The sequence below is a fragment of the Elephas maximus genome, chromosome 8, assembly GCF_024166365.1.
Source record: "Elephas maximus indicus isolate mEleMax1 chromosome 8, mEleMax1 primary haplotype, whole genome shotgun sequence".
Taxonomy (NCBI): Eukaryota; Metazoa; Chordata; class Mammalia; order Proboscidea; family Elephantidae; genus Elephas; species Elephas maximus.
This window is the reverse complement of record NC_064826.1, coordinates 66,294,222-66,307,615: the sequence shown is the minus strand read 5'-3', so window position 1 is coordinate 66,307,615 and position 13,394 is coordinate 66,294,222. Positions and strand designations below refer to the sequence as shown.

Below are 13,394 nucleotides of genomic sequence, written 5' to 3'. Positions count from 1 at the left end.
GAACAAGGGGATACTGATTGGTTTAAAGTCAGGAAAGGTGTGTGTCAGGGTTGTATTCTTTCACCATATCTATTTAATCTGTATGCTGGACAAATAATACGAGAAGGTGGACTATATGAAGAAGAACAGGGCATCAAGATTTGAGGAAGACTCATTAACAGCCTGCGTTGTGCAGATGAAACAACCTTGCTTGCTGAAAGTGAAGAGGACTTGAAGCACTTACTAATGAAGATCAAAGACCACAGCCTTCAGTATGGATTACACCTCAACATATAGAAAACAAACATCCTCACAACTGGACCAATGAGCAACATCATGATAAACGGAGAAAAGATTGAAGTTGTCAAGGATTTCATTTTACTTGGATCCATAATCAACAGCCATGGAAGCAGCAGTCAAGAAATCAAAAGACGCATTGCATCGGGCAAATCTGCTGCAAAGGACCTCTTCAAAGTATTGAAGAGCAAAGATGTCACCCTGAAGACTAAGGTGCTCCTGACCCAAGCCATGGTATTTTCAATGGCGTCATATGCATGTGAAAGCTGGACAGTGAATAAGGAAGACCGAAGAAGAGTTGATGACTTTGAATTGTGGTATTGGCGAAGAATATTGAATATACCATGGACTGCCAAAAGAACGAACAAATCTGTCTTAGAAGAACTACAACCAGAATGCCCCTTAGAAGCAAGGATGGCAAGACTGCGTCTTACATACCTTGGACATGTTGTCAGGAGGGATCAGTCCCTGGAGAAGGACATCATGCTTGGCAGAGTACAGGGTCAGCGGAAAAGAGGAAGACCCTCAACGAGGTGGATTGACACAGGGGCTGCAACAATGAGCTCAAGCATAACAACGATTGTTAGGATGGTGCAGGACTGGGCAGTGTTTCGTTCTGTTGTGCATAGGTTCGCTATGAGTCGGAACCGACTCGACGGTGCCTGACAACAACAACAACATGTATTAAAATATATTTGTAAACTTACATGTAATTTTCCAACCCCCTAAGACAAATAAAGATCAAATTTATAAAGAGACTGATAATAAAAAGGCAATAATAATAATAATAATAAAGATACTCCACTTAATGTCAGAACCAACTTATGACAGAGCCATTGGAACAGAACCCCAGTGTAAATCAGAGACGACTTTATAACTGTGAAAATAACCTGAAGTTTCATGACTCTTGTAAAGCCCAAGAACCAACCAAGGCTAGTAATACCAAGCTTGTGTGATGAGAAGTGTGCTTTCTGAATAGCTTCCTGAATTGGTTTTAAAAAGGTGGTTGCATTTCTCTGGCTCCCTTTTCCCAGCTTATAGGACTTTCTGAGTAATGTTTTTGCCAACAGATAGACTCTATCTCATTATACCTTCAGAACACGGGCACTTCTAAGTGTAGCTTTATGTTGTCTTCAGTGAAGCTATACAAGTTCCTGCATCATTGCAGATGGCACCAAAACAAGAAGATAAAAATGGGAGGTAGAAGTCGAAATGGAAATTCTAAATAGCCCACAGCATTTAGGGGTCAGGAGTGGATGCAATTAGTGCAGTGGCTATTAGCAAGTTTTCTGAATCTATTCCCTCTTGAACGAAAGTTACCACGCCAGTTGTTGTCAAGTTGACCTCTCTTTATAGCGACCCCATGTGTGTCAGAGTGGAACTGTGCTCCACGGGGTTTTTAGTGGCTGATTTTTCAGAATTGCCAGGCTTTTTTCTGAGGTGCCTCTGAATGGAGTTGAACTCCCAACTTTTTAGTTAGTAGCTGAGTGCATCAACCGTTTGCACCACCCAGGGACCCCAAACAAGTTATTTATGCTTAAATAGAGTGTGCCCAGGACCGAACATAAATCTCAGCAGGCATCAAGGAAATTTAATAGTGGTTATGAACCATTCGGAGGGGCCCTGGTGGCCCAGTGGTTAAGAGCTGTGACTGCTAACCAAAAGGTCAGCAGCTCAAATCTACCAGCTGCTCCTTGGAAACCCTGTGGGGCTGTTCTACCCTGTCCTATAGGGTTGCGATGCATCAGAATCAACTCAGTGACAACAGGCTTTTGGTTTATGAATCATTTGTTGTATGTGGAACTTTGGGTTTGTTTTCCAGAAGTAGCATTTAATGAGGCTAAGATAGCAGAGGGGACGATGAGTTAGGATGGCCTCATTGTTTCCTTGGTGGTTTGGTAAATGCTTTTGAAGATCCATGATTTCTCTTTGTCTCCCTCCACCTGGTTTCTCTCCTCCTGTTGTGAACATGTTACTCATCATTTAAATTTATTTAGGAGTAAGCATGATAGAAAATAAACGCCATCAGATAAATAATACAAACAATAACAATAATAGGTGCTGTTTATTGAGTGCTTTCATTGAGGCCCTTTTGGTGCTAAGCGCTTCATGTAATTACCTCACATCACCCTTCCTTCCGTCTAGGACTTCATGTTTTAGAGGTAAGGAAACTGAGGCTGAGAGGTCTGAGAACTTGTTCAAGGTCACACAGTTAGTGAGTTTAGAGGTCCAGTGTGCTCCCCAGTCCAGGCAGGTCTGACTCTAAAGCCATATTCTTTTTTATTTTTAAATAATATGTCTTTTTTTTGTTGCTCTTGAAAATACACGCGGCAGAACATATACGAATTCAGCAATTTCTACCTGTCAGTTCATTGACATTGATTACATTCTTCAAGTTGTACAACCATTCTCACCCTCCTTTTCTGAATTTTTCCTTCCCTGTTAACATAAACTCACTGCCCCCTGAGCTTCCTATCTAACCTTTTGAGTTGCTGTTGTCAGTTTGATCCTATATAGAAAGGTTCTTTAAAGAGCACAATTCTCAAGGTAGGGCCCTATTCTTAATTACAGCACTGGGCAGGCACTATCAACCTGTTTTCTAGAAGCAACTGGAATTGATTTCTAGGTATTTACTATATTATATTAGCCATTAACATGAGTTATGATCAGTTTGAAGCTGCCTATAATGTAACACAGTAGAGAAAGCCTCGGAGGGGGGAGAGAAGATTTGGGAGCTGATGCCAGCTCTGAAAACACTTAGACATTTAAAGCACAAATTGGCACTTAGGGAGACTTCTGGGAAGTAATTGACCCCTTCTGAGCCTTGGTTTCCCGTACTGTAAAATGGGGAAAATACTGTCTATCCTGTCTGACTCTCGGATTTGCTGTAAGGATCCAATACAATAATAGACATGCTTAGAAAACTATAAAGTGTTCTATACATTTTAGGTGACGTGATTTATAAAGTGTTGTCTCTTAAATTTGCTGTAATCTTGGGGTTACTGTACAAATTGTTTTCATTTGTGGTCACAGACCTGTGAGAGAAAGTGAAACTCTGGTTTCTTTTTCTCACAAAGGCGTAGTCCTGGTGGGGCGCATCAGCTGTGCATCTCGGATCAGTCAGTGGAAGAGTGCCATGGGAATTTAGGGTAGGGAGGTTTACTCTGAAATAGCATTGCCCAAGGATGTGCTATATGATAGTTCACTTTGGAAAAAATTTCCTTTGCTTTTAGAAAGAAAACCAACTAAGAGCCTAGAGTCACCCTATCCCTTTTAAAAAAAAAGTTACTTGTGAACTGTCATGGAGAACTCTTCCCATGGAGGAGCGAATTGGCTATGCTGTCAAAGAAGAGCATAAAGAGGACTTTTATACCATCCCATCTTCTCCAGCAGTGCTCTTCCCTCTATACCTTTCTCAGAATACAACATGAGGGAATCCTTTCCTGAAACTGTTAGGAAAGCAGTACTGGCAGTCTTAGGTTGGTTAGTGGTCTCCTTCTCCCTTCTTAGTTGAACAGTAAGAACACTAAATAAATCAGGATTTTGAAAGAAATTAAGAATTCTTATAAGTAAAAATAACATTGGCGGTTGCAGGTAGTCTAGTAAAATGTGAAAGTGTTATCAGTGTAGCTTTGGGAAACAGGCTGACCTACCAACTGGTTTCAGAAAGACCACCTCTCCCATTCCAGTGATCAGTTAATAAAATTATTCCTGACGGTGGCGGGCCAAGGAATTCAGGCAGTTGAATACTTAGAGACAGAGAACCCATTGTCCAAAGATCTCAGAAGAGCCTTTGCAAACACACAGAAAGGATTTAGAACAATTTGCATAAATCTCCCCTTGGATAGCAACATGGCTTCAGTGTTGGGTTAGATCCAGGAACCCCTCCTTGCCTGTATCACGAGGTGACGCTGTATTTGGTGAGAATTCAGCCTCATGACGGTTTTTGCCAGTAGGATTGGGTGATGTGTTGTTGAATAAGTCCACTGTTTGATTCCACATAAGGGCTCTTTTGTGTTGGCCTGGGGCAGCCATGTTCAAGTTTGTCTTGCCTTCTCCCCAGTGATGTTTTTGGACTTTGTGGCCTGGAGAATTAAGCACAACACCTATTTTGAGCTAATCTGTCAAATTTTGCTGTTGGAAGGTTAACCACAGCCCCTTGTGTTTCTAGAAGGTGGAGAATAATAGTCATACCTTTGGACACTTTTGATTTATTGAATTCAAAGTTTGGGTGTAGGGGGAAGGGGAAAAGAAGGGGAGAATTCCTTGGCATGCCCAGGTAACTAGGTATTCATGCCTGTTCATGGTGGAGCGATGGGAACTAATTCCCTTCTGTTTGGTAATATGATTTGCCTAGTTCACCAAATCTTAAAAAAAAAATAAAAAAGTTGCATAGTTTAAAAAGCAAGTTATACTTTAATATTTATTATTCCCCTCTGAAAGGGCACGGGTCACCCTGGAGTGTATTAAAAAATAGCAGGTAGTCATGAATCTGTTTCAACTTTTCTTTTTTCTTCTTCCTCTTTATTTTAATGGTGTACATTAAACACTAGATATTAGGGACCTTAACTACCAGTTTCTTGTACAGAATGTTATCATTCTAGAAGCCACATAAAGAGACTAATTTTAAATCCAGGGAGTAGTTTATGCACTGGGGAAATTTGGTGCTTTAAGTACAAAAATGAAATCCACTAATTTCTAACCTGGAGTTTATTTTCCTTCAGTCTGCTAGCTTGATTTCTCAGCTTTGTTCTAATAATATAAACATTTTTATGTTTATTTATAGGTGGCTTTAACCAAAAGAGCAGATCCAGCTGAGCTAAGAACAATATTTTTGAAGGTCAGTATAAAGGAATCTATTTTGTTTCTTGTTTGATTTGTGTTCTGTAACTTTTAAAGATTATTTTCAGGCAGCTCTTTATTTCATTGTTGTATTTTTGAAAAAGCCTCAAAAAGTATCTTGAGACTTAAAGAGATCCTTTACAATTACATCTGCTTTTTAAAAAATGTGTGGAAAAGTTGACAGTGATTGTGAGGGTGACATGGTTTAAATTTTAATTTCTTTTTGTCTTACATGGTATCAGGTATTGGAAAGCAGCTATTGGAAGAGTGAATCTTGCAACCCAATTACGTTTTCAGGACTGACCTGTGCAATTTGATGATAATGCTTTTTCTCTAAGAAGTTTAAAGCTGTCTGTAAACATCTCAGTAATCCTCCATTCATCCAGAGAGGACGACCCTTGTCTCTCCTTGGTAGAAGCCTGTTGTCGTTATCGTCATCGTCATTTTATTACAGCCGTGCCCTGGGAAGAGGTGTCAGTATGAATAATACAGATACTAGATCACAACAGACACCATACATGTTTATTTCCTTGGATTCATATTCTTTTGTCTATTTGGCGTATTATTGGGCAGTAAGTGATTAATTCTGTAAGTCTACCCTGGGTGGCTCAATTTAGGTTAAGCCCTGTATTACTAGCCAAAAGGTTGGTGGTTCAAACCTATACAGAGGTGCCTTGGAAGATAGGCCTGACAGTCTGCTTCGAAAAGGTGACCTTCTTGAAAACCCAGTGGAGCAGTTCTACTCTGCACACATGGGGTTGCCATGAGTCGGAACCGACTCAACAGCCACTAACAAAACAACCTTGAATACTGAACACTGAAGCACCTTTATGTTATTCACCTGGAATTAAAGTACTCCAAGGAGAAAAAGTCACTTCTGTAAGGATAATAAAAAACAAATATGTGGGCCTTTTCTAAACATTACAGAAAGGTAGCTTTGTTATATGGAAAGAGAACCAAGGCTTTAATGAGAAACTTGATGCTCTACTGCTGTGTATTGCATATATGGCTTAGAAAGTTATTAATTCTCTGAGCCTCAGTTTACTCATCAAAATTGTTAAAGGAAATTGAGGTATCAGGGAATTTGAACATTGACAGGATATTCGATATTAAGGAATTATTATTGTTTTCTTTTACACTGTAATACTATTGTGATTTTAGGAAATATAAAGTATCTTTATCTTTTAGAGATGCACACCAAAGTATTTACAGATGACATTCTGCTGTCTGAGATTTGCTTTTAAATAGTCCAGTTTGGTTGGAGTAGGGACAATGAGTGGGTAGTGTGATGATAACTTTTGAAAATGGTAAATAGGAACATTGGATTTATTATACTATTCTGTCTACTTTTGTATATGTTTGAACATTTTTATAATAAAAAGTTACAAAAAGTTATACAGACTCAGTGAAATAACTTATGTGAAAGTACCTAGCACCTGGTCTGTATTGGATGTTGATTCAGTAAATGTTTAAAATTAAATAGTTCCAACATAGGAGAGACAAACACTCAAAAGAAAATGGTCAAAAATAGGGGCAGTTTTGGGGGTGAGGAAAAAAGGCTAAATTTCTAAGGAGGCTTAGATTATTCATAAAAAAGCAGGATTCTTTTTTTTTTTTTATTATTTTTATAATTTTTATTGTGCTTTAAGTGAAAGTTTACAAATCAAGTCAGCCTCTCACACCAAAAACTTACATACTCCCAATTACTCTCCCCCTAACCGCTCTCTACCTCCACTCTCTCTTTTCATGTCCGTTTCACCAGCTTCTAACCCCTTCTACCCCCTCATCTCCTCTCCAGGCAGGAGACGCCAACATAGTCTCAAGTGTCCGCCTGATCCAAGAAGCTCACTCCTCACCAGCATCCCCCTCCAACCCATTGTCCAGCCCAATCCATGTCCGAAGAGTTGGCTTCGGGAATGGTTCCTGTCCTGGGCCAACAGAAGGTCTGGGGGCCATGACCACTGGGGTCCTTCTAGTCTCAGTCAGACCATTAAGTCTGGTCTTTTATGAGAATTTGGGGTCTGCATCCTACTGCTCTCCTGCTCCCTCAGGGGTTCTCTGTTGTGTTCCCTGTCAGGGCAATCATCGGCTGTAGCCGGGCACCATCTAGTTCTTCTGGTCTTAGGCTGATGTAGTCTCTGGTTCATGTGGCCCTGTCTGTCTTTTGGGCTCATAATTACCTTTTGTCCTTGGTGTTCTTCATTTTCCTTTGACCCAGGTGGGTTGAGACCAATTGATGCATCTTAGATGGCCACTTGCTAGCATTTAAGACCCCAGACTCCACTCTTCAAAGTGGGATGCAGAATGTTTTCTTAATAGATTTTATTATGCCAATTGACTTAGATGTCCCCTGAAATCATGGTCCCCAAACCCCTGCCCCTGCTACTACACTGGCCTTCGAAGCATTCAGTTTATTCAGAAAACTTCTTTGCTTTTGGTTTAGTCCAGTTGTGCTGACCTCCCCTGTATTACATGTTGTCTTTCCCTTCACCTAAAATAGTTCTTATCTACTATCTAATTAGTGAATACCTCTCTTCCACCGTCCCTCCCTCCCCCTTCTCATAACCACAAAAGAATATTTTCTTCTCAGTTTAAACTGTTTCACAAGTTCTTTTAACAGTTGTCTTATACAATATCTATCCTTTTGCAACTGACTAATTTCACTAGCATAATGTGTTCCAGGTTCCTCCATGTTACGAATGTTTCACAGATTCATTGCTGTTCTTTATCAATGCATAGTATTCCATTGTATGAATATACCATAATTTATTTATCCATTCATCCGTTGATGGGCACCTTGATTGCTTCCATCTTTTTGCTATTGTAATCAGTGCTGCAGTAAACATGGGTGTGCATATATTTGTTCATGTAAGGGCTCTTATTTCTCTAGGGTATATTCCAAGGAGTGGGATTGCTGGATTGTATGGTAGTTCTATGTCTAGCTTTTTAAGGAAGCGCCAAATTGATTTCCAAAGTGGTTGTACCATTTGACATTCCCACCAGCAGTGTAGAAGTGTTCCAGTCTCTCCACAGCCTCTCCAACATTTATTCTTTTGTGTTTTTTGGATTAATGCCAGCCTTGTTGGAGTGAGATGAAATCCCATTGTAGTTCTGATCTGCGTTTCTCTAATGGCTAATAATCGTGAACATTTCCTCATGTTTCTGTTAGCTACCTGAATGTCTTCTTTAGTGAAGTGTCTATTCATATCTTTTGCCCATTTTGTAGTTGGGTTATTTGTCTTTTTGTAGTTGAGTTTTTGCAGTATCATGTAGATTTTAGAGATCAGGCACTGATCAGAAATGTCATAGCGAAAAACTTTTTCCCAGTCTGTAGGTAGTCTTTTTACTCTTTTGGTGAAGTCTTTGGGTGAGCATAGGTGTTTGATTTTTAGGAGCTCCCAGTTATCTAGTTTTTCTTCTGCATTGTTAGTAATGTTTTATATACAGTTTTTGCCATGTTTTGGGCTCCTAGTATTGTCCCTATTTTTTCTTCCGTGATCTTTATCGTTTTAGATTTTATATTTAGGTCTTTGATCCATTTTGAGCTTGTTTTTGTGTATGGAGTGAGGTATGGGTCTTGTTTAATTTTTTTGCAGATGGATATCCAGTTATGCCAGCACCATTTGTTAAAAAGGCTGTAAAAAAGCAGGATTCTTTATAACTTTTTTCTTTTTTTTGTAGCCCAGAAGGGACAATATATAGAGATTCTAAAGTAGAAAAGGATTCTGAATAATGAGAGTCCAGAAAGGAAAACATTTGGTTCTTACCTAGACTAGTATTGGTTCTTACCTAGAATAATGTCTATTGCTATACTTGTTGGGCCCAGTATGATTGAGACGGAGTGTGTGTGTGGAACTGAAGAGGTTTTTTAGCATATGTATTTAAGGCCTGTTGATACTGTGAAATTCTAATCATATAATTCCAGAAGACTGCTTACAGAAGAACACGCAAATGGGTTGCCAGAGAACCTAGAGAAATAGATAAAGCTCATTAACTTGACCTGGCAAAGTCATGATCATTCTTTGAACCCAGGACCTGTCTGTTACTTCTGTTTTCTAAACAGGCAAGAGTTGTGGGCATCCTTCTGACGGGAAATGGGAACAACTCAGAAGGTGTCCCAATCGAGGTGCAGCTCTGATACTCACTAGTCTGTTGGTGTAATCCACTGGAGAGGCACCAATTAAAGACTATGTCCACCTCTTGAGGATGCATGGCAGCTGGTGAGGCTAGGTTAGGATCTTAGTTTGGAACAATGTATCTTTGCCAGTGGCTACATGCCCTCCCAGTAGCAGGCAGGCCTTTGCAGGGAACTAGTCTTACTGGTCATATAGACACAGAGAGGGCCATAATTCCTTGCAGAGTTCTGGACAGCCACCTGTTGGGTTTCTGTATAACTGGTCTGAAGGCTGGGGGTGGAATCTTTGGGACCACAAACCAACCCTGGGATGGTTGGGCCTATGTGGTTTTTGAGTAAGACTTCTATAAAGACTTGATGTCTGAGGGGATGTTGGGGGAAGGGAGGGCATACCTGAAAAAAAAAGTGATGAGCAGTTTCTGGAAGGGATTGTGAATCTGGCAGAGGTTCTAGTGATCTCACCAGGTCTGAATAGTGTGGTACCTACACAAATCCCCTCTGGCTTAGCCTATGAGGATCTCTTGTTTACCATCTACCTCAGAGGGTGTTGAGGTGAGGGGAAGAATGGGGAATGAGGCGCCATGGGGACTGGGCCAGGCATGTCTCCATCCTGGCTGGGCTGTTTAGTTAAGTCTGGATCAGCAGTAAGCACTCTGTAAATGTGTCTGCTTTGCTGATTTTCTGTAAGTTTTTCCTGATTTGATTTTCTTCCTAATAAAAATGCCATGTGAGCTATTCCAACCTTCTACTCTGCAAAATTGGTTAAAGAAATAATTCTTCTGTAGCGTGGGCCAGCTGGAGAGGAGTTTTGATATACCCTTCTCACCAGATATGCAGGTACAGGGGAGTTGGTTCAGCTGTGGACATCAGAGAGAGCCACAGGAACTGAGGTAGATAAGGAAAGAAGAGACCCAGGAAGGCAGAAGCAGGCCAAGTTCTGGCTTTTTATATTTTTGAGAAGAGTTAAGATCAATTGACTTTTTTTTTTTAAGGAGCCCTGGTGGCACAGTGGTTAGGCTTTTGGCTGCTAACCAAGAGGTTAGCAGTTCGAATCCACCAGCCATTCCTTGGAAACCTTACAGGGCAGTTCTGCTGTGTCCTGTAAGGTCGCTGGCAGTAGGCGGTGGGTTGTGTCCCCCTCCCCACTATATATTAGGTGGAAACCCTGGTGGCATAGTGGTTAAGAGCTATGGCTGCTAACCAAAAGGTTGGCAGTTCGAATCCACTAGGCGCTCCTTGGAAACCCTATGGGGCAGGTCTACTCTGTCCTGTAGAGTCGCTATGAGTCAGAGTTGACTAGTTGGCAATGGGTTTGTTTTTGTTTTTTATAATTAGGTACAGTGTTAAGCGTTGAGGATATAAAGATGCATAAATCATGGCTTATGCCCTTAAATGCGTCACTCTGTGTGTATATATAAGTGTAAAAATAAAAGCCATGCTGTGATTGAATAAATATTATATAGCATTGGTTAGCAGGAATATACTGTGGGAGTAATTTAATCTTCCTAGGGAGGGGCCGTTAAAGTTATGTTTGACCTGGGCTTGAAGATGAGTAGATACTTATCAGATGGACATGGTAGAGGAGGGTTTTCTGACAAAGGGAGCATCATTCCAGGCAAAGAACACAGCATGTGCAAAGGCAAAGAGCGGTTAGAGTATGAGGTGTGTGGGGGGAATAGCTAGTAGTGACTTAGGGTGGCTTAGAGCATAAAGCCTTGGGTGATGGTACTAGAATGGTAGGTAGTGATATAAAATATACCAAGCTAAGTTCAGTTTTATAGTGCAGGCTGTCTTTGTGATAAGCAGCAGGTAATGTTATATCTGAATGTGGAAGCTGAAGTCTAGGTAGTCAATTTTGTTTCTGCTCTAAACGTTGATATGTATTTTTTGTTCCCTAATGCTCTTGGTGTTTATTGAGTGCTTACAGTTTAGATGAAACACCGTGAAACTCTGCAGTGAGTGGTATGTGCAGAAGTATAAGCAATCACTGACTTAAAGGAGTTAAGATTTTATAAGGAGACCAGTTTTACAGGCATGCAGCAGGTGAAAAAGAACCTAACTTCGCATATGCAGAGTCTGCAAGTATGGTTAAAGCAGATGGCACAGGAAATGGAAGGAGGGAGCAGTCAGGGAGGGCTATGTGGAGAGGATGAGCGGGAGTTGGAGTGGCACAGAGGAAGAGGACCTTGTAAGGGAAGGCCTGGAGATGGGCTTGGAGTAAACAGCCTCTCCAGGTTGAGGGAATCTTGTTCATTCTTCAAACGCTTGTTTAAATACAACTCTGTGCCAAGGATTCTGCCAAGTACTAGAGGGCGTGGGCGACAAAATTAGAAAGGTAATTGGAAGTTGGGTATTTCTGCTAAACAATAGGAAGCCATTGAAGGTTTTCTGAGTAATCTAGTAGTGCCAGGGGAGGATGGGTTTGAGATTTGGCTGGCACAGCCAGGCAACGAATTGGGCAGCATTGGGAACAATCCTGATGTTAGGCCCTATGGATTTGAGTTAAGCTTGTGGCAGCAGGAGGAATGGAGAATGGACAGGAGATACTTTGAAGAGCTATTTGATGAAAATGACTGATCTAGTGTAATGGATGAGAAAGAACAGGGAGTAAATATGATCACAGGCACATGCATAGCCTTGGTGCAGTGAGGTGTCAACATCAAGAATGGGGATATCAAGGAGACCCATAGCTCAAGGGAGAGGAAAGGAGGTGATGGGTGCTGTTTAGAAATACAGAGCCTGAAGTAACTAAATGCTTGTGGGGAAAGATCTGGGAGATCCGAGGGGAAACTGGATAAAAAGGCCAGACGAGGGAAGTGGGGCACATCACAAAATCCCATTGCGAATTACACTTGGATTTCAGTGATTGTTCTTTGTCAACAAAGGTATAATTTCTGTTTTAACTTTTGTAGGCAAAATCAGTTAATTTTTATTGATGAAAATTTAGAAGGCAGATATATAAAAAGAACCATAACTTGTAATCCCAGTTTGTGTGTATGTTTATGTTTATATTATATAGGTATTTTTTTTTCTCTTTCTCTGCGTGTATGTGTTTTTGTATGTGTGTGTATATATATATGTATTTTTTCTTAACAGGAAAAAACAATACTATTTTGTATCAAATTTTCCCCCTCATCTATTATGAATACCTTTTCCTATAATTGAGTGAATTTCTACAGTATTTTTTATGCTATATGATATTCCAATATATGGTTGTTTTATTTAATTAGGCCCTATTGTTTAGTTGTCTCCTCTGCTTTGCTATCAGGATAACAGCGTAATAAGTACCCTTGTGTCTACATTTTTGCATAGGTCTAGCATTATTTTCTTGGGATAAATTCCTAGAAGTGGCCTTGTTGGATTGATGGATGATGCCCTAGTCACCTAGTGCCGCCATAAGAGAAATGCCACAAGTGGGTGGATTTAAAGAATATGAATTTATTTTCTCATAGTTCAGGAGGCTAAAAGTCTGAATTCAGAGCATAGCTTTAGGGGAGGTCCTTCCTTGTCTATATCAGCTTCTAGTACCTCCAACAGTCCCTGGAGTTCCTGGGCCTTGGCAGGTAGCTGCATCTGTCTCCGTCCTTTGTCTTCTTCCATCCCCCCTCCCCCCATCTGTGTCTCTGTCTGTTTTCCCCTTTTTATAGCTCAGAAGTGATTAGGTTTAGGATCCTCCCTGCTCTGGTGTGGCCTCATTAACATAAAACAGTTGTTTCCAGACTGGGTCATATTTACAGGTACCAGTTAAACCAGTTGCCATCAAGCTATGTCAGCCCCAATTCATGGCAGCCCATGTGTGTCAGAGTAGAACTGTGCTCCGTAGAGTTTTCAGTGGCTCATTTTTTGGAAGTAGATTGTCAAGCCTTTCTTCCGAGCCACCTCTGGGTTGACTTGGACTCAATACCTTTCAGTTAGCAGCCAACCACATGAGTAGGTGGGAAAAAATTAAAGTTGGAGGATCCTCAACCCAAACTATATTTTCAAATAAATTTTCAGTGTATTAAAATTTAAAGAAAAAAGATGAACCCGCTTGACAAAACCAAGAGAAAATGTGATAGAATATCTAGTCTTGAGTTGGGGGAAGGACTGGTTTCTAAGCTTAGAAGTAATAGAAGAAATCACAAAGGAGAAAAAATCCACA

The 13,394-nt window shown here is 40.5% G+C and overlaps 1 protein-coding gene across 1 annotated transcript in view; it reads left to right on the top strand.

Annotated features, from left to right (window-relative positions):
- Window positions 1-13,394, top strand: part of SLC25A13 (solute carrier family 25 member 13) — a 240,248-nt gene that overhangs the window by 33,121 nt on the left and 193,733 nt on the right. The window contains exon 2 of the mRNA XM_049893073.1: window positions 5,063-5,116. Within this exon, the coding sequence (XP_049749030.1) occupies window positions 5,063-5,116 (54 nt within the window). The remainder of the gene's footprint in view (window positions 1-5,062; window positions 5,117-13,394) is intronic.